The sequence below is a fragment of the Corvus kubaryi genome, unplaced genomic scaffold, assembly GCF_017639235.1.
Source record: "Corvus kubaryi isolate FWS band 111438036 unplaced genomic scaffold, C.kubaryi_AGA036_p1.0 37398, whole genome shotgun sequence".
Taxonomy (NCBI): Eukaryota; Metazoa; Chordata; class Aves; order Passeriformes; family Corvidae; genus Corvus; species Corvus kubaryi.
In genome coordinates, this window is record NW_024581137.1 from 35087043 (window position 1) to 35106068 (window position 19026).

Genomic DNA, 19026 nt, shown 5'->3' on the forward strand with positions numbered 1-19026 from the left:
CATACATTTTACATTTGTATTTAGAAGAGTATCAACTTAAGCACTCAGCAATGTTATTTTATGTATTTGCAGAGTTGCCAGCCAGCATGACTGAGGAATACAGGTAAACTTTGCACTGAATTCCAGCCCATGCTTTGACCTGGGGCAAAAGCTAATTGAGATAATGTATTGAATCTATCACTATTAGGAGTTATATATTCTCCCACCTGTTGGCTTATCCACACCAAGGAATCCAGCCTGTCCCAGGATTTTAAACACTTTATGTGCTGGGAACTGTCCTTCTTCTTCCCACTTGTCCACAAATGGATTAATCTCCTTGTCAATGATCTAGATTTGGAAAATAAATTGTATTAGTTATTAACACAGAAATTCCACACAAAAACTTTTGACTACTTTCACCTCAAAATTGTAATTTAAGAAGTAATAGAAAAAACAACATACAGGGAAAAATTTGAAAGCCCACCAATTTTCTTACTTCCTGTTGGGAGACCCTTATTCTCCACTCACCCACAACTATTACAACAACTGTAATGAGGCAAATGTAAATCATTCTTTTAGCAATTACTACTAAAACAGGTCTTCAGAACTGCTTTGAGCCTCTCCAAAGTCTATGAAAATGGCTGTTTCCCCCCACCATTTGTTACGTTTTTGTGTACAGTTTGTACAGAGGGCATGATCTGTAACTGCCTCCAGGAAACAGGCAACAAAGACCCTCTGTGAATCCAAACTACCGAAGAGTTAACTCTGGGCTTTCACAGGAATACAGGCAGAGTATTTTTCTACATAGCAATAGAGGCTAGAAACAGGATCAGATACCTGAAGAGAAGATAGGAAATGGCACGTGGAAATCATTTCTCTGTGGAAATAATCTACATCCTCTTTTAAACACATAATCTACATCCTCTTTTAAGACCCAGACAAGATCTTTTTGCTAATTTTGCCTCTTCTGAGAGCTATTCCCTTTTCTGTAGAGGTAGCAGCCTGTAGAGAAGCACCTGGATATACATATGAGACATGTGCCTGACACAGAGCTGTGTGCTCACCCTGTACACAAAAATGGCTGTTTCCCCCCACCATTTGTTACCTTTTTGCGTGCAGTTTGTAGAAAGTGACAGGAAGGGAAGTCTGGATTATCCTCAGAGGAACCTTGGCATAAAAGGTTGATGATCTGTCCTCAATGACCACATACAGTACCAAGAAAGGCAAGTAGAAGAGATTCATTTCCTCTCCCTTTGCCTTAAACACTCTCAAGGAAGTCAGTGCTGTTCAGGGCATTTATGTCTAGTCTGTATTTAGACTTCCCCACAAGTCTGACAAAACATGTACTGGAAAAGTTTGGTCTTCTCCCAGAATTCATAATATTCCCAAATCTAGTCCCTGCACAACTCTTGACTGTGCTACTGCTGCACACCTTCCAAAAGCCAAAGTCCTAAGCTGCCTGACTGCAGTCCTTACACTATTCAGGCTGCTGCATTCCCTTCCAGCCTTTGCAAGCAAAACACATCTGGAGTACAGCCACTACATTCAGCAACACTTTCAGGGCACAAGAGCTGGATGTTTTGCTCCACAAAGTCCCAGATTTCCATGGCCATGGGAAAGGAGCAAAGTGGGAGCCTGCAGGTGTGTTCCTGCTGCCTACCAGCTCATCATGAGGCAATGGTATGGTGCCCACCTCTGCAGCCCAAATCAGGCCTTGGAAAAGGCTGCTTCTGCCACGCAGCCAAGAGCACCACACACCTCTGTCAGCCACACAAGGCGGTCCTAACGGGAAACATCCTTCCCCCAAACTAAACCCTACCAAAACAAACACCAGTTCCCAATAGAAAGGTAATGCCTTTAACCTGTGACCATGATTTTACTACTACGCTGTTTCATGAAGAGAGAATTTGTTATTTCAAGAACTTGCTCCTCTTAGTCTTCTCTTCCTGCTAAATAAACAAGTCCTGTGGTGCTAACTATGTCTTGAGCTGGAAACAGAATCCTCTCCCTCCTAGACTGCTGTGTTCTCGAGACCCTGCGGAACCTTCTTCCAAACTATCTATTTATTGCACATTCTTTGGAGAATTTCAGCCCATATATGGCTGCTTTCTGCCTTCCAGTTGGTCACAGAAATAAGCATACTTGATTGCTGGTAACAGAAAAATCACTTTTTCACTCCTCTCACCAAATTCTGAGAAATTCACATACTGAGCGTTCAACTCATTCAGTAATTATTGTCTCTCTCCCTCTCTTATATTGATTAACATAAGGCCTAAGGATCAATAGCAAAAAAATACTCAGCAGAACCCTATCTAGTAGAGCTCACGTTTCTCTTCTATATTGCCATATCCTATGTGCTCAGATCCTAAGATGCTGACCCTGAGTGTTGAAGGTGGTGAAACACCTTTTTGGCTGTAACAGCTTCTGGCAATGCTCATTGGATAACACCCAGGGGAATGCCTGGAAGAGCACACAAAAAGTTATTCCAGTGTTTTGATGGATCTTGGCAAAAACGTGGTGAATATACTAACAGAGTTTTGTGGTTTTGTGTTTGTTGTAGCTTGTACTGGGCCAAGTGTTTCGTAGCCTACATACAAAGCTACCTTTGAAGTTAAGCAGATTCTGAATGACTAAGCCATGATTTCTGCAGAACCTGTTTTCTCCTGTGCCTTTGAGTAAAACTCAAATTGCTTAACAGATTGGACTTATTACCAGGTGAGGTTTGCCATGTTGAGTGAAAAAAGATCTGCCTTGCATGACACAACAAAAAAACCCCAAAGACAATCTGACTGCACAAACCATAAATTTTGTATGGCTCTAAACTCAATTAAAAAAAATTATACTGCAGTCCAGATACTGATAGCCACAGTTTCTTCTTAGCTATTGGACCATTCACTGTGTTTTTGCAAAGATTTAAGTCCTGTCAAAAGCTTTTACGCTTCAGTCACAAATTGCTTGCAAAAAATCACACGTGATTTTATAATCATAAGGGGATTGGGGGAACACCTTCCCTTGTACTGACACAAACTTAAGCCAAATTGCTGGATAACTGCATTACTGCTCAACTGGCTGGCGCTTCAGCACTGATTACTGGGTATTTTCATCCCTTCCTAGAAAAGCTAACTGAAACAAGGAGAGGTAATTTTAAAGGTCAAGCCAGCAATGACTGAATGATCACAAAATTTAACATTTGCTTAAAACCTTGCTGAAGACAGGTCCAATAATGCTTTGTACCTAATCATTTGATTTATCCCTTCCCTTGGTTTTAGCAACTTCCTCACATCTGTGCCACCAGTGAACTATTTTACACTTGAACTGCAGACACGTATTATATAGCCACCTTAACTTAAACCCTAAGGTTTCCATGCAGTGCTTGGTAAGTATACAGAAGCAAGCTTTCAGCAGTATGTGAGCAGCTGGTCTGCTTATTTATATATGCTTTATCGTGAGAAACATGGAAGTCATGGGTGCCAGCATTTAGACTTGCACCACTAGGATACCAACGATCACAAGATGTAAAACTTCTATGAGTAGAAGTATTTAGCACTGCCTATTACAGATACCATCTGATAGATATTCCCAGCCACAAAGGAAATCTTTCCACCTGATCTAGCTTGCCAAATCTCAGTGGCATTTGGGATGTAAAGTTGATCAAGGAGCCATATAACTTTCCCACCTGCTGAAGTACCAGTAAACCACAACAGAAACTGTTATTTTCCTGACAGCAAGGGCACAGTAACTCTCATGTATGGGACTGGTTTTTATGTCAGGCTACTTCATCTGAACACTGAAGATGCAAATATGAAGGACTAGGCTCTGGAGGCAGCCTTGGTTTAGCCTGCATCCCAGCAAGAGTTCAGGCTGCTCTCTGGGGAGCCTCCAAAAGAATGGCCTCAGGGCTGTTATCAGCTGGGAATTATAAAAACCACTGTGGACACTTGCCCAGTCGGAAATGGATCAAGCCAACAAACTCACTTCATGCTGAATGATGGTAAGAAAAATAAGTGTTTTCATTAGAAATTATCTGGGCAAAGTTTTGTGAAAACAGCACCTGTAGCTCCCTGCCCAGGACTGGGGAAATACTATGGCAGGGTTGGAGAGGGGACAGAGACACAAATTCAGATTTTTTAAAAATAGATAATTCTAATTTCTCTTCAGAAAAGAGCAATGAAAATACCCCCCCAAATCATTGCCACAGTTCTGACTATTTTCCACTGAAACTTAGTATGTCATTTAAATGAGAAAAGTAAAAAAAATATATGATGCTGATGTTCAGTATTTTGTGCTGATACTGTACTAGCAACTACCCAGAAATATTAGCAATTGCCATTTAATTCTGCATTCTAAAACAAATGCATTCTACAACAGTAGAAACTGTAATTGAATTAATTTGGGTACTGAGAGTATGTACAGATGTCCCTTACAGCAATTAAAGATTAGTTTTCATTATCCACCAGCATGTTTACCTTCTATCCTGCAATTCAGAAACTAAAGGCCATACTACTTCTATACACACCTCTTCTAAGCACCCCTTGTAAGACTGTACAGTGGTAGGATATTTCAGCACACTATTAGCAAGATGATGAATTTTGAAACAATAAACTGAATTCTTAAAAAAATGACAAGTCTTTACTAAAGCTTCCTGTGAGTTATACCTCAGCTGAGATTAGACTAATTTACTAGAGAAGCAAGAGAAAATGTCTGAGAAAAAGGTATTTTGTATTAAGAAGATTAAAGGCAGTCTGTGGGGCCAGGGTTAGGTTAGATGTTAGGAAGAAATTCTTTACTCAGACGGTGGTAAAACACTGGAACAGGCTGCCCAGGGAAGTTGTGGATGCCTCATCCCTGGAAGTGTTCAAGGTCGGGTTGGATGGGGCCTTGAGCAACCTGATCTAGTGACCAGCATCCCTGCCCATGGCAGAGGGGCTGGAAACACATGATCTTTAAGGGCCTATCCAACCCAAACCATTCTATGATTGTATGATTTTATGACATAACTGTTCCATATTATATTAGGACCAGCATGTTTTTTCCCTTTAAATCAAGTTACAGCAATTGAACTTAACTCTATTAATATAATAACCAGAGATGACAGTTAATAGGATCTTTAATGTAAAAAGCAAATAAATAAACAACAAACCACTAATGACAGTTCTTGAGTGGTTACACCTAGACATTAGCACAACAATGACTTGAATAGGAGGTAACAGACCAGAGATTCCTTTGCTTTCCGTATCAGCGATAAAGAAAGCAAATTATTAACAGCCTTCAAAACAACATTTCTCCTTTAGTTTTAATCAAAACCACAAGCAGCAATGACTGCACATGAGACAACTCAGCATTGGAGCAACACTGTGCTGAGGTCAAGGTAGCACTTTACAAAGATGCAAGGCAAAGCTGAGGTGTTCAAACCCGTGGGCCACACATGGACGCTACCGAACTTGGACACCAAAACCCACCTCAGGGGTGCAAGGCAGCCAGGACCCCACTGGCAAGCTCCTGACTGGCCACACATGCAGCCTGTGCAGGTCTTCTCAGCTGCTCCCCAAGAGGGCCTGGGGAATGTTTTCCATGAGCATATGGGGTTGAACTGAAAAAGTTCAATTTAAAAGCAGACATCCATTTCATGACCCTGTGAAAAACATGTGGCAGAAAAAAAGTCCTAAGTCCAAAGAGCAGCAGCCCACTTCCCACATGTTGATCTCCACCTGGGTCCCCCCAAGGCATGCATCCCAAGCACACCTGAATGAGTTTCTCAGAGTATATTACTCATTTCTTCTCACTCCTGGGCTTGGAGGTCATGGCCCTCCTTGACTCCCTCAAGACTCTTCCAAAGCCATCATAAAGCTTGATGAACAATCCTTTCCCAGTAATACTCTTTGGAAAGGTAGGGAAAGGGCACAGGGAAGGAGACTGAAGTGTGGAAACACACTCGGGACAGAACTAGGGAGAATACAGTTGCATGAGAGAAGCAGGTCAGCTCCTTGTAGCTGCTACCTAACCTACTAGAGAGTCTCTGGAGAGACTGAGCTTCTGCCACGGCAGCTCACTGATGAGAATGTCTATGACACATAGTAGGCAAAACCATGTCCTGCTGTCCCCTCCGACACCTGTGGAGTCCCTCTAGCACTGGCAGGAGGGATGGCAGTTAGTTGCTTCTGTGCTTCCAGTCCCCACAACACATGCTAGGAGCAGAAGCCAGGAGCTGATCGTGTGCCTGGATCACCCAGCATGGTGGTGGCGAGCCTGGACCTGACACAGTCAGTGCCCCAACAGAAGAGACAATCATTCAGTCTGAGATGACATTGGGTGCAGAAGCAGAGGGAGTATGTGACTTAAAAGACCACAACAGGCTAAAAATAACACCATTAAACAAATATGATTTAACCACACAGCAGCCAGAAAATGTTCCCTGCAGTGTTAACGTTGCCTGCTCATACAAAGTTATTTAGTGCACTTTCTACTGGCAAGCAAAATCCAGTATTATGAGTTTGCCTGTGGTCTGCAGTAATCCAGAGAGCAAAGTTACAGCCTAGTGCTTCCTCTTTCAGGATGCATCACCAGCACAGGGCAAAGGTCTTCAGGAAGTTTTGCAGGACTGTTTTCTGGGGATTGTTTTTTTGTGGGTGGGTTTTTTGGGGTTGTTTGCATTTTTTGGGGGTTGGTTTGGGTTTTTTTTTTTTAATACTAATTGAAACAAGTGGGATAGTCCTCACTCCTCTCATTAAAATATACATTATTATTAGTTAGGAGCTCACCTAGGAGATCTATGTAAAATATGACTCACTTCTATGCAAGTGGTCCTGTCAAGGTGGTGAATGTCCCAGATGCCGCCAGAACACTTCCGTGCTTTACAGACAAGTCTCCTCTTTCCCACAACATAGAAGATTTGGCATTTGGATACAATATGCACCTCTTACTCAATATTGCCAGTTGGCTACCCAGCCAAATATATGATGTGACACACCTGGGCAAAAGATTGTCTACAAGAGTTGTCAATGAAGAATTTGCCCTGTTTGCATATGGGATTTGAGGCTGGGCCTCAATGAAGATATGGAAACTTCCATACTCTGAGCTGTCGTTAGACTGTGTCTGGAAACAAGCCAAGATAACATTTTCCACAATGATATGGGATTGAACTGAAAAAGTTCAGTTTAAAAGTAGACCTTCATTTCATGACCCTGTGAAAAATATGCGGCAGAAAAAAAGTCCTAGAAGCAGAATATCCTGATAATTAAAATAAAGAACAAAAATGAAGTAATTGTGACTTAAGATTTTTAAACATTTGATCTCCCCAACCACCACACACGCATTTCATATGCAGAAGTCAACTACTCTACACGGTGCTTGCAGGACAAGATGTAGCCCACACAGAGAAAAAAACCTACTGGATGAAAAGAACACTTCAAGCCAGCCGGAATTTATCACTGAGAAGAAAAAAGAAAGTGGGTTTCTGCAATACTATTGCACATAGCTGTGGCCAGAGCTGAGCTTCCAGAGAAGCTTCCAATGGATTTTAAACCTATATTCAGGAGGCTTATATAAGGAAAAACCCCAGAAAATTTTCCTAATAGCTGGAAAATATAAGGCTGCAATGGGAAGTATATGTAATTAAAACTGACTAATTAGAGCACCACAATTCCTTTTTGTACCTTCAATTAAGCTGTGACATAGGCAACAAAATAATCTGCAATCTGCTACTGCACTGGGTACCAAAGACTGCAGTGATCACCAAATACGAGAACAAACTGCTACTAAATGAAATTTTCCCCCTCTCAGAGGACAAAAATAGTGGAGGAACCCCTCTCTAATGTAAGAGTTGGCAGCTTCTCATTGTGTAATAAAACATACCTGTACTCATCTATTTTTACAAGACCTGATTTTCCACAGAAAAAAGCATGCACTTACTTCATAAGTATTCTGCCATTTTGCCTGGTCTATTCATTTGTCAGTATCTAGACACACTTCTGTTTCAATCATCGTGTTTCTTCCTTTTCACTGCAACACAATTCCTTGCAACACACCTAATAGATAAAGCAAAGCTGATTACTGGTTCAGAAATTTGAATACTGATTATCTTTTGGTCCCATACATCTCGCTACAGTTGTTACTTCAGGAAACCAAAAAATCCAAACCCTGAATGAACCACAAAGTTTTTGCCAACATTTACTGAAAGCTTCAAATATTACAAGTCTGCCAGTGAGTGTAGAAGCATGTTCTGCCCTCCACCCCATGCAGCTGCCAGCACATCTGGGAGCCCCATTGCTGAAGCAGAGAGGGCACACATCATCACCATATTAAGAAAATGAAAGGTTCAGGCCACCACCCTGGAGTTGAGCCCTGCTCAACCATTTCCTGAGGAATGAGATGGCTAGAAGGCAGCTCCAGCTGGGGAGGAACACACATGATCCCAGCCAACACCTTCTCCCTCCCTATGTCATTTTTCCAAAGACAGTTGCAAAGACGAATCCTTCCTGTGCAGACCTGAGTGTCTTGGCAGTCCCTGCACACTCACAACTGGAACCCCTTCAACTGCCCTATCCAAGAGTATGGCAGAAAAGGGAGGATCCTAAAATCTGTGAAAAAGCGAGTGCTGAGGGCACAGCTATTCCTAGGATCTGAGGGCAGATGCTTTTAAACCAGGGTAGTCCTACAAGATCAAAAATGGGTGCTGTGCCAATCTAGGCACTAACCTTGGACAAGCCTTTTGGATGACTGGGAGATCTGGCTACTGGCATTGAGTTATGAACGTTATCCAGACTACTTGTATTGAGTTATGAAAGAGATACAGAACTGAGCAAGTGACCATCTTTTTTTGCTCCTTTGAGTCATACTTTCCAAAACAGAGATGCTGAGTTGAGATATAGTGTAATGTCCACTAGAGGCTGGGATGTTGGGGTTTGGGTCCTCCTTCTGACTCTGGGTTGCATCCCTGCAGGAACAAAACAATTTATCTCACTGCAGCCTACACCATCACATCTGAACAGCCATGCAAAACCAGTATCAACCTCAGTGTTTACTCAGTCATAAACTGCTTATTAAGACACAATTTTAGTTGTCAGAAGTGCGTAATTGTATTACCTAATCAAACGTGGCAATGATAAAGCAATATAATAGCTAGACCTGAGATGCAAAAATATCCACTAGGCACAGTTCTACTAAAAACTGTTCACTGAAAAGTCTAACTAGATACAGCGGAAATTTGTTCTAATGTTAATATGGGGCAGGCAAAAAATCCAGTGTTAGGACACAAGAAGTGCAATCTCAGATGTATGCACTACTCTGACACCAAATAACAAATATGAGCACTGATTACAAAATTGCCTTTATTGCACTTTTGCTACACAATTGAGCATTTGTACAGAAAGTGACTTTTTTTCCTATTATGAGAAAAAGCTTTTTAGAGAGGTTGGTTGAATAAGCTAAAGCTCTTTTTTTTTTTTTTTCTCTCCTGTTCACCTACACTGATTCAAAAGCACTTCTTGGTAGGGCACTAGTAGGTGTACTGAATGGTCTCTCATATTACAGTGGTATATCCCAGCTGCCTCTTCCAATAACAACAAAATTCAGTCATGAAGATATCCTCTCTGATAAATTGCTACCAAAAATTCTTGGCACCAGCAAGGGAGTTAGACCCTAAAGGTTTGTGTGATGTTTCTGTAAGACACACGATGACAAAGGCTACTGCAATACCCCAGAACCTGGGAATACACTTTGCTTCCCTTAGACAGAAGGGCAGCCAGTACAGAATCTGTGAGCCTTACCAGTGCCACATCTGTTTTCTTCCTGAAGCTTTTAACTCAGGTGCATGATAAATTAGGTTTTTAAATGACAGGTGCAAGTCATGTATTTTTTAGATTCAGCTGTGTGTTTTCTCTCTTCCAACTTAGTGAGAAACTAACGTTTAAGTGATTTTTTTGTAACACCAGCAAGTTACTACTTTGCTGTTCTATAAGAGGGCTTTATGTTTTCTTACAAAGATAAATAAACCAACTCCATCCAAGGTGCTCCAATGCTAATAGTGGTCACCCTTCAGTATTTTGCAGGTAGTCAGAAAGAGTTTTTTTGATGGAAAATTTATAGAAATTTTACCAGAAAGTTAAAGAAAGTGTCAAGATTAAATTCAGATCCTGCGTGCTCTAATATGAAGAGACATTAACGCTCGCAAAAATACATATATTATTAAACAGAAACTCATGACATACAAGCCAAGAGTAGCAAATAAAGTAGCATTGTCTTTTGGGGAGTCTCATTGTCACAGGGGAAATTTTCATCCTACAGACACACAACACAGTGTAACTACACCCAGTCACCACTGGGCATAAAATTAAATGTCATGGATGTTACAGGTAACTCTAGCAGAATATATGTCAAATTTCCCCATTTCCCAAAGTTTCTTACTACTAACGCCAGAGAAAAAAATAGCAGATATACGTTCTGTACGTATATGAATACTGTTAACATACCCACACAGAATAAATTTAATCTCTTTCCTTCAAATCAGTTATACTAATTACTGAAGCAAGCTGTAGGATATCAGTGTACTGCAAGCATTGTTCAACAAGTTAAGCAAAAGCTACGTTTTCAATCTCCAAGAGGAAGGGTGGTGACCTATAAAGTTGTAAAGGAAACCACTCACAGGATTATTTCAATACCTGTGCTAAAAACAGCCCCCTAGAATTATAAGAGTCTCTTCCTCATCCTGCTCAGAACAATTGGGAAATTATAGATCATTTAAAGAACAATAACTTAACATACTAAAAAATAAAAATTATGGAAACAAACAAAAAAACCAACCAACCAGTTCTCACTCATGGAATTGCACTGCTCATTTCTCTGATTTCTCTGGTACTTGCGTCTGGATTTAGCTACTGGAAAGGGTGCCCCAGAATACATAACATGTATACTTAAAATGTGTTGCAGGTACTGAATGGTCATTCTCTCCCAACGACTTTGGGATTTATCCTAAAGTCATTGTCACAGGCTTAACTTAAGCCAACACAAACACTGATTGCTAGAAGCTTTGTGTGAACAACATCAGACTGGATTTGACATAAATAGTGATTTTTCTTTTTTTCCAGTATGAAATCAGATCAAATCTAAAATAAGTGCTACATAAGCATTTTTTTAAAATACAGGACAACGAAGAAGCAGCTTTATACTGTCTACTGTGATTTATTCTAAAATATATTCATCACAGGGCTGCAAAAAATGTAGCATCACATTCCCTCTTAGCCCGTGATGTAATTATCTGCACTGAATCCAGCAAGGTAGAGCATATTGTTATCTGCACTTCAGTAGGCATGGGGGGCATAAAAACAAGGGAGGGGAAAGTTTTTGAACAAAAAAGCATTGTGTCACAGAGCTGAGCAGCAAACACTGCACTAGCAGACACTAATACAGCTACTTCCCCTGGCATCAATAAATACACAGCTGCAAATACTCGAGATACAAAACAATGTGAAGCTTAATCTATACATGACAAAGAAGCGGAACTTACAAAATCTTCCAGATCACTGCCTTCACAAGGTCTGGCCTTTTCCTCTGTATTTCAGGACACCAATTTTTTTATTATTATTTTTATTTTTTATTGATTTTATTAATACAGCTGTTGTCCCTGGGCAGGTAATGAAAAGCAGTGTGCCAGGGAACAAGTTCATTGGGCAGATATCTCTGTAGATACACAGAAATATGAAGGCTCTCTCTAGACAGAATCAGCACAAATTTGATGCAATGGTATTAGCTATGAAATTCTACACTATTAGTCCAGGTGAGAGAGGAGGCTTCATTTCCAGCTTTTTCTACTGGTTCTTTCTGTAGCATCTTATTTCTGCTTCGCAAAGAGTCCAGGAATTTAGACTAATGAAACTAATTTACTAAGAAAGTGACAGGTCATGCATCTCTTTCCATTCTTGCTCAGGTTTCTTTTTTGTAAGACAGAAGATGCATGCACTTCTCCCAAAGCTCAGTGATACCAGATCTCAGTGATAGAAAACCTGACTAATTACACTGGTGTTGGGGAAGATGGAACAGGAAAACCTTGGAAATATGATTGCCTGACAAAAGATTTTGGGAATATGAAAACTACAGGCAACATCGAAATGAAAGCCACTTTTGAAATACCAGGTCTTAGTTACTGAACAACTAGAAAACAATGGTATGGCCACTGAAGTAATCCCCTCTTGATGAAACAATACCCTCTGCTTGCAAACAGGTCCAAGGGTCAGAGCAGACCCTACTAGCTCAGCAGAAGGGGTCCAAAGAGTAGTTTTTAGAAGTTAAGATGTAACACTCTATGGTAATATAAGAACTCTTATAGGCTGTATGTAAATGCTATAGGATTTGTATCTTGTATTAGATTGGTTAGTGACAATTAGAATATTCAGTACAGAAGATGATTTATTGTATTGTAACCAGGACTTCAGACATTCTGATTCTGATTCTCACTTCTCTATTCCTCTCTTCCACTTCTACTCTTACTTCCACTCTTGCTCTTACACCCTCTCTCTCTCTCTCACCTGCTTACTCTCTTGGGCCTGCTCAGAGCTGAGTCTAGCAGCTCTGAGCAGTGCCCCAATACCCACGCCCTTTACAATAAACCGACTGTGTCCCAAGACCTGCCTATAGAGATCTCCATCCGTCTCCGTCCCGACCGAACCCGCCCGTAACTTACACACTGGGTTTGGGATATTTTAACACTGGTAGTGTGACAGTTAATGCTTGAAAAAACAAACCTGAGGTAAACATCACATGACTCAGAAGTAACTCCACTATCTTTTGTCCACAGTGAACTGGAGAAGAGGTGAAATTTGGAAAAAAATAAGTTTTTCCAGGGAAATATAAGATTCTGCAAGTAATTTTTAAAAGCATCCACGAAAGATAGGACAGCATTACTCCAAACTCACGTAAAAAAGTCAGTATCTGGCAATGCAGAGCATACTGTTTAAAAAAAAAAACTACAGCAGAGCACTGCATGACCAGCTAGAACTTGGACACTTGCCTACAGGTCAATCTGAGATGTCCTTACATTCCCTATCGCCTTCTTCTGAACCCATTGTATGTTTGTTCTTACTTGGTGGCTACAATAATCCTGTTTGGCCCTTACAGCAGGTACTGAACTCCAGCGCTTTTCTCAGTGGTTCATAGGTTAAAGGTGGACGTCTCTTTCCCACCGCTGCTCGGCCCCGCAGCGGGCACCACACCAGGGCTCCCTACAGCCAAACCGGCTGATTCTCTGGCTTTGGCAGGTGCTCTTAACAGTACAGGTGACATTGACCTCGCTGACGGGAATACACAGAGTTCGCCGGCCCTACTGTCACTTACAGGTTGCCATTTGGCATTCAATTTACACGCTACGTTAGCAGAAGCGTTTCCTTTTGATTGATGATTTAGTCTCGCAGGAGCTTCCCATTATGTGTCCATCCGTGCGCCTGGAGAACGGGCGCAGTGCCCCAGGGCTCTGCTCTGCAGGACTGAGCCCCCGCTCCGCCCGGGGCAGCACACGCAGGGCAGGGCTCTGCCACCCCGCGCGTCACAGGCAGGGAACACACGGTTCCATTTCTGGCCTTGGCAGAGGGAAGTTTACCTATTTAAGCACACCCCGAGCCGTTCCGTCGGCTCGCTGCCCTTGCCCTGGCTCGCTCCCCGCACGGGGCGGCACGGCCGGGTGTCCCACGGTCCCGCCGCTCCCTGTTCCCTCTCGGTACCTTCCTGAGGGACTCCCGCAGGTCGCGGTGCTGCGGAGTGCCCCCGCCGTCCCGCGGCCCTGAGCTGCGGCCGCGCAGCGCCGAGCCCAGGCGCGCCCAGCGCCCGCCGCCCCGCAGCGCCATGGTCGCCGCTGGTCCTGCTCCCGAGCAAAGGCCGGGGCAGGCCCTGCCCCGCCCCGTCCCGTCTCGTCCCTCCTCCCGCTACTCTCGCCCCTGCAGCAAGTCACGGCAGCTCTCGGGTTACGGGCAGGTTTTCTTTAATGCCAACGAACAGCCATGAAGCGACCGACAAGCGGGTGGCGAGAGGGCCCCGCGCAGCGACAGGGGCCGGCCACGCCGGGGAGCGGGACACAGCCGGCCCTGCCCAGCGGCCGGCGCGGGGCTCGGCAGCTTTCGCGCGGGTTTCTGTATTTTTGTAAGGAGAAATAGAAAATAAAAAGAAATCCGCTCCTGTGCTCGTTCGACACGGACCGGCGGCGGTAGGGACACGCTAGTGACGCCCTAGGGGTACAGGAGGAATGTCTGCTCCGGGGGCAGGCGCGGGGTCCCTTCTCCTAAGCGATGACACAGCCTCCCTTCTCCTTGAAGGGGTTCTTGTCCTCGGGAACCCCCTTCACCAGCGGGTCCTCGCCCGACCGCTCCTCGATGTAGTTCTTGATCTCTTCGGAGCACTTGGACACCTCGAGGGAAAGGACAGAGAAGTGGTTGCGTTACGGCCGTGGGGAATGTACATCAGAGGAGGAAACCCGTGAATTTACATTCTCTCTCATTCGCCTCTCCGCCAAGCATAAAATATCTGGCCACAGCACTAAGCACATGCAGACTCAGCTTCCTTCCTCTCTTTTCACATCCCGATACGCACAGAACATGTTCGTATCTCTGAGAATGTAAACGCCACTCCGAACAGCAGTTCCTGCATAGTTAAACGTATGTTCTTCATAATTACCAATCTAGTTTAATTAAGCTGTGGATCACGCTCTCCCTCAGCAGCAGCGTGACTTATGGTGAATAGTTTCAAGGTCAGTAACTTTGAATTCAAAGTGTTTATGACTTTATGTGTTTTTCACAAACAAAACATTCAACAATGATTTTTCAGTGGTAATGCAAATTCTTACTTTGCAGTTCTGGTATAGCAATGATGCACCTTGAATAAGAGCCTAACTAGGAAAGACAATTTGTTTGCTTGTTACCAGGGGTTATTTCAAGCTATGGTTAATGAAAGAGCCTATTGTGTTATGAGAGACCATAACACTTCCCATGGCACTCAAAGGAAACTAGCACTGATGTAGGCAAGCCTGCACAGAACCCACCTATGGAGAATAGGTGTGTTTAGTTTCTGTTCACTGACACAGGAGCACATGCAGCGCACGCGGTAAAGGGTGTCTGTGGAGTCTGAGAGTGCACAAGGGAATGTCTGGGGCTCCTGAGGCTCCTTGTGCACACACATCTCTTGCTCCGTGTCAGCAGAAACTGTCCTTTGATGCTCGAATACCTGACATACTGGAAGATACCCTCCTGCTCTGTTCCTACCTCCTCCCTTCTTACCCGCAGTCCCTGCAGCAGCACAGCTGTGCAGAGTCAGCAGCAGGAACCAGCTGTTGGCCAGGCCACTAGATGATTAGTATATCTAATTTAAGGCCCCTTGCCTCCTCTGTTAATTATACTTTATTTCAAAGGTAAAACTACAACAAAAGAACCAACAAATACCTGTTGTATCACAGACAACAGAGCATGGCCTGTGCAAAACTAGGCTTTAAGCCATCAGAAAGAACAGAGTTAATTTCCAGTTAAACAGTGCATAAAATAAGATCTAGCTGCCTTAGAGCAAATAAGAAGCTGGGCCTACAAATCCCCTTACACGTCTTGTTCTTCCGTGCATTGCAAACTTTGTTCATTCAAATTGGAGCAGCTTACACCATAGCAAAGTTGCATGCCAAAGTATATGCAGGATCAGGGGTTGTTTTCCTTCAGCCAGCACTGCCAGGATAATTTTCACTTATAAGAAAAAAAGCTTGCTTAAATACACATTTAGAAATTTTTATTCATTCCAAAGGACACTTCCTTTTTATTCTGTAAAGGTGCAAGTGGGGGTCAAGAAAACTTTGGCTGAAGTTTTTACTTTTGGTACCAACAGTAATATGGTTTCTGCATTTTCCTGTTTCTGTAACACCCATACAGGTCCCAGGGGACTGTGGCAATTACAACACAGATTTCATTCTCACAGTGAAGCTTCTGTTACAATGCACTGGTGAAATTGAGCATGCTGTGTGTGCTTTACTACAGGAAAATTGAAAAATATCCATTTTCCTAAAGTGATCAGGGTTTTGGTTTATTCCAAAGATGTAGACAAGTATTTAAAATTATTATTATTTTGAAAACTTTACATCTTGCAGAGTGTATTTCAGTCGTCTGAGAACTCTCTGAGAGATTATATAGATATCTAGACTAGTCGGATGTTGAGCCCTCAGTACTGATGGAGCTTTAGACTATACCACAACATCTACAACCACTGATACCTAACTCACACCTAAAACGTAACTCTGCCATTCTTATTTTCTGGGCTGAACACCTAGACTGCAGCATAATCAACATGACTAATGCTACTGATTCCCACATATAAATGTATTTTTTGTCCTAACTAGAAGCGTTTATTTACGTGCAGTTTGCTTCTGCTTGCATGCAGAATTAAAGAAAAAAAAAGAAAAAAACTGAGAAAAAAGAATATTAGTTTCATCGTGGAGCAAGATCAGTTCTTCACATCTTTCATCTATAGAAAACGTACAAAACCATAAACCTTTAACGGGAAAGTACTCGTGGAAAGGAACAATCAGTGCAAATGTCTAAATGTTTCTATGGCTCAAGGCTGGGTGGATCACGGCTCGGCACGGGCGGTCCTTTGGGTCCTGCCCTCCGCCCGGGCACTGCACAGCACGGGAAGCGGGGCGGGGGCGCGGGCGGCCGAGACCCAGCTACGGGCCAGGGCAGGGTGTAGAGCCGTGACAGGGCTCCCCTGGCTTCCCAGGGTAGGACCACCCCTCCCCTAGCACCAGCACGTCCCAGTGCGTTCTGCCTACAGAAGAGGGGGACAGAACGCGACGTGCTCCTCCCTCGCCTGGCAAGGCTGCCTTGTGCCGGCCTTGGGCGCCAGGGACACACAGGGAGGGGAAGTTAAGGGATGCCAAATCCACCGGGAACAGCCGCGGCGGGCAGGGCCCTGCCAGCCCCTTGGGGCGCTTTATCCCAGGGGTGATGCGCTCCTTCCCCCCGGCTCCACAGTCACCCCCGAGAAGGACCGGCGCTCCTATGGGGTGTTAGCGGTGCGGTGCCAACAGCGCCGTCCCGGGACCCTGACCCAAAGTGGCGGCAGGAGCCGTCGGTGCAAACCGCGGGCGTCCCAAAACAGCCGGGGCTCTACGGACGAGCGGCTCCCCCCCGACGTGCCCGGGGCCGCCTCCCGAGCCCCCGCACCGCCGCCCGGGGAGGAACGGGCTGCTCCCCGCTCCGCACCCGGCCCCGCCGCCCGCCGGGCAGCTTCAGGCCCCTTCTCCGCGCCCGCTCACCGGCTGCCTTTCCAGCTTGACTTCTTTCCGGAGCTGCTCCACTTCCATTTTCAGTTTGTCCTTCTCGCTCAGGTCCTCGATGTTGATGGCTGGCATCGTCTACACTATCGAAGCGCGCACGGAGTAAGGACAAAAGGTTACGTCTGGGCAGCGAGGGCGCCGGGGCCGGAGCCCCCGGGCGGTGGCGGGGCTGTGGGACGGCCGCCCCCGGCCCGCCCCCGGGCTCACTCACACGCTGCCGGCCGAGTTGCCCCGCTGCTCGGTGGCGGCCGCTTCCTTTCCGGCGCGCCTGCACCCCTGCCCCGCGCCGCTCCGGCCTTTAAACCTGCACGCTAATCCCCCCTAACCGGATTAGAGCCCGCCGCTCGGGCCGGCCCCGCTGCCGGGGCGTTGACACGGGTCCTGCCTGCACAGGGAGGTCCGGCCGTCCCAGCAGGAGCTGGGAGCGGGAAAACCCTCCTGTGCTGACCTCCCCGGCCTCATCCTCTACAACACCAGTGCGGGGCAAGAGCAGCGAGCTCGGCTGGAGCTTCTGGCCCAGCAGAGAGATCTTTCCCCCCAGCACCTCCTCCTCACGCAACTCTCGGCCATAGAAATGACTCATGCTCTGTGCCACCAGCATCCTTGGGCTCTGTGTTCTTCTGCCCAGCGGCTAAGGCAGAAGCAGGTGGTGTGCATGGGTACAGTCCTGAATACTTGTGCATTACAACTACTTGTGCATAACAACTGTGTGGACCAAGTAGAGAGGGGAAGGAACCACTCCCATGTCAAGTGCCCCAGCAGGCAGCCAGCCCAACAATGCCACACATAGCAACTTTTTGGTAGGTATGTCTGCAAAGCAGAATTGCAACTCTGTGTAAGAGGGTTATTGTGCCTGGTTAGCACAAAGGGTCTCTGGACACATGGAGTTATGACAGGTGTTGAGGTGGAGTACTCAATGTAAGGGAAGTGATGCATTCAGAAGATGCAAGGAGTTAGGAAATTCTTCTCCTGTGGTTGCATAGTTTTGACATCTAGATCCCAAAAAGGATTCTATGCTTTTAGGAACAGAGTGGCACCTCCATGCATGTTCGTACAGCACCTAGCATCTCTCATCCTAGCAGCTGCTTTCGTACAATAGCAATGGAAGCAGAATTCAGGACCCCTGAGACTGAACATAGCTCCTTTCTCCTCCTCTCCCTACTCACCAGATGTAAGCAGCTGTCAGCAGCATGTAAGATTTACATCTTCTCCAGCACTGCTCCTGTAGTGCTCTTGGGGTTTGTATTCATTTTACTTTAGCCAGTTCACTAAAATCAGTTTCTCTTCCTCTCCCTCTGGCTACTATCTCCCCCTCCCCAGCTGTTGGTATGCACTTTCTACATCCTCATAACCTACACTGACAGCTGCATTCCCAAACCCTACCAGCTGCTGGTCCTGGGCCAGTCAAAACAGATGGAAGGAACTGGCTGGCCAGAGACTCAGAGGAGCCCCGGCTGTTGGTGGGAGCAGAAACACTGTGGTGTGGAGAGGCAGAGAGCATGTGATGTGGTGGTGGCAGGTGCAGGAGTGAGCTGAAAGTGGGCTCTGGCACACCACTGATACGGTTAGGGTGGGAAGAACTTGGTATCCATAGCTCTGTAATGGAAAGCCTTCACTGACCTGTCTGCTGACATGACTAGCTCTGCAGATGGCAGTCACAAATGGGCTTTCTATCACTTGCTGTGTAAACTTTTATTGTGGTTCATATATTTTTACAGATATTTACCTGATCTAAGTTATAGCAAAGGAGAAGCTGAATA

The 19026-nt window shown here is 44.8% G+C and overlaps 2 protein-coding genes across 4 annotated transcripts in view; both read right to left on the reverse strand.

Annotated features, from left to right (window-relative positions):
* The window catches only part of LOC121671667 (probable acyl-CoA dehydrogenase 6), an 81473-nt gene extending 67646 nt beyond the window's left edge, over positions 1-13827 (reverse strand). For both annotated transcript variants that reach the window (XM_042043699.1, XM_042043700.1), the window contains exons 1-2: positions 13686-13827; positions 207-327 (exon numbers count right to left, since the gene is read on the reverse strand). In XM_042043699.1, coding sequence (XP_041899633.1) covers positions 207-327; positions 13686-13808 — 244 coding nt within the window. In that variant the 5' untranslated portion in view covers positions 13809-13827. The remainder of the gene's footprint in view (positions 1-206; positions 328-13685) is intronic.
* A 98-nt stretch (positions 13828-13925) lies between these two features.
* On the reverse strand, positions 13926-17588 carry LOC121671670 (guanine nucleotide-binding protein G(I)/G(S)/G(O) subunit gamma-11). 2 transcript variants are annotated; one of them, XM_042043706.1, is made up of 3 exons: positions 17478-17588; positions 17246-17349; positions 13926-14365 (listed from the first exon to the last, which is right to left on the reverse strand). In XM_042043706.1, exons 2-3 carry the CDS (start codon positions 17339-17341, stop codon positions 14240-14242), a joined length of 222 nt encoding a protein of 73 aa, XP_041899640.1. In that variant the 5' UTR covers positions 17342-17349; positions 17478-17588; the 3' UTR covers positions 13926-14239. The 2 variants fall into 2 exon arrangements, with proteins under 2 accessions (XP_041899640.1, XP_041899641.1); XM_042043707.1 differs by having other exon boundaries at positions 17246-17570.
* Between the last annotated feature and the right edge of the window lie 1438 nt (positions 17589-19026).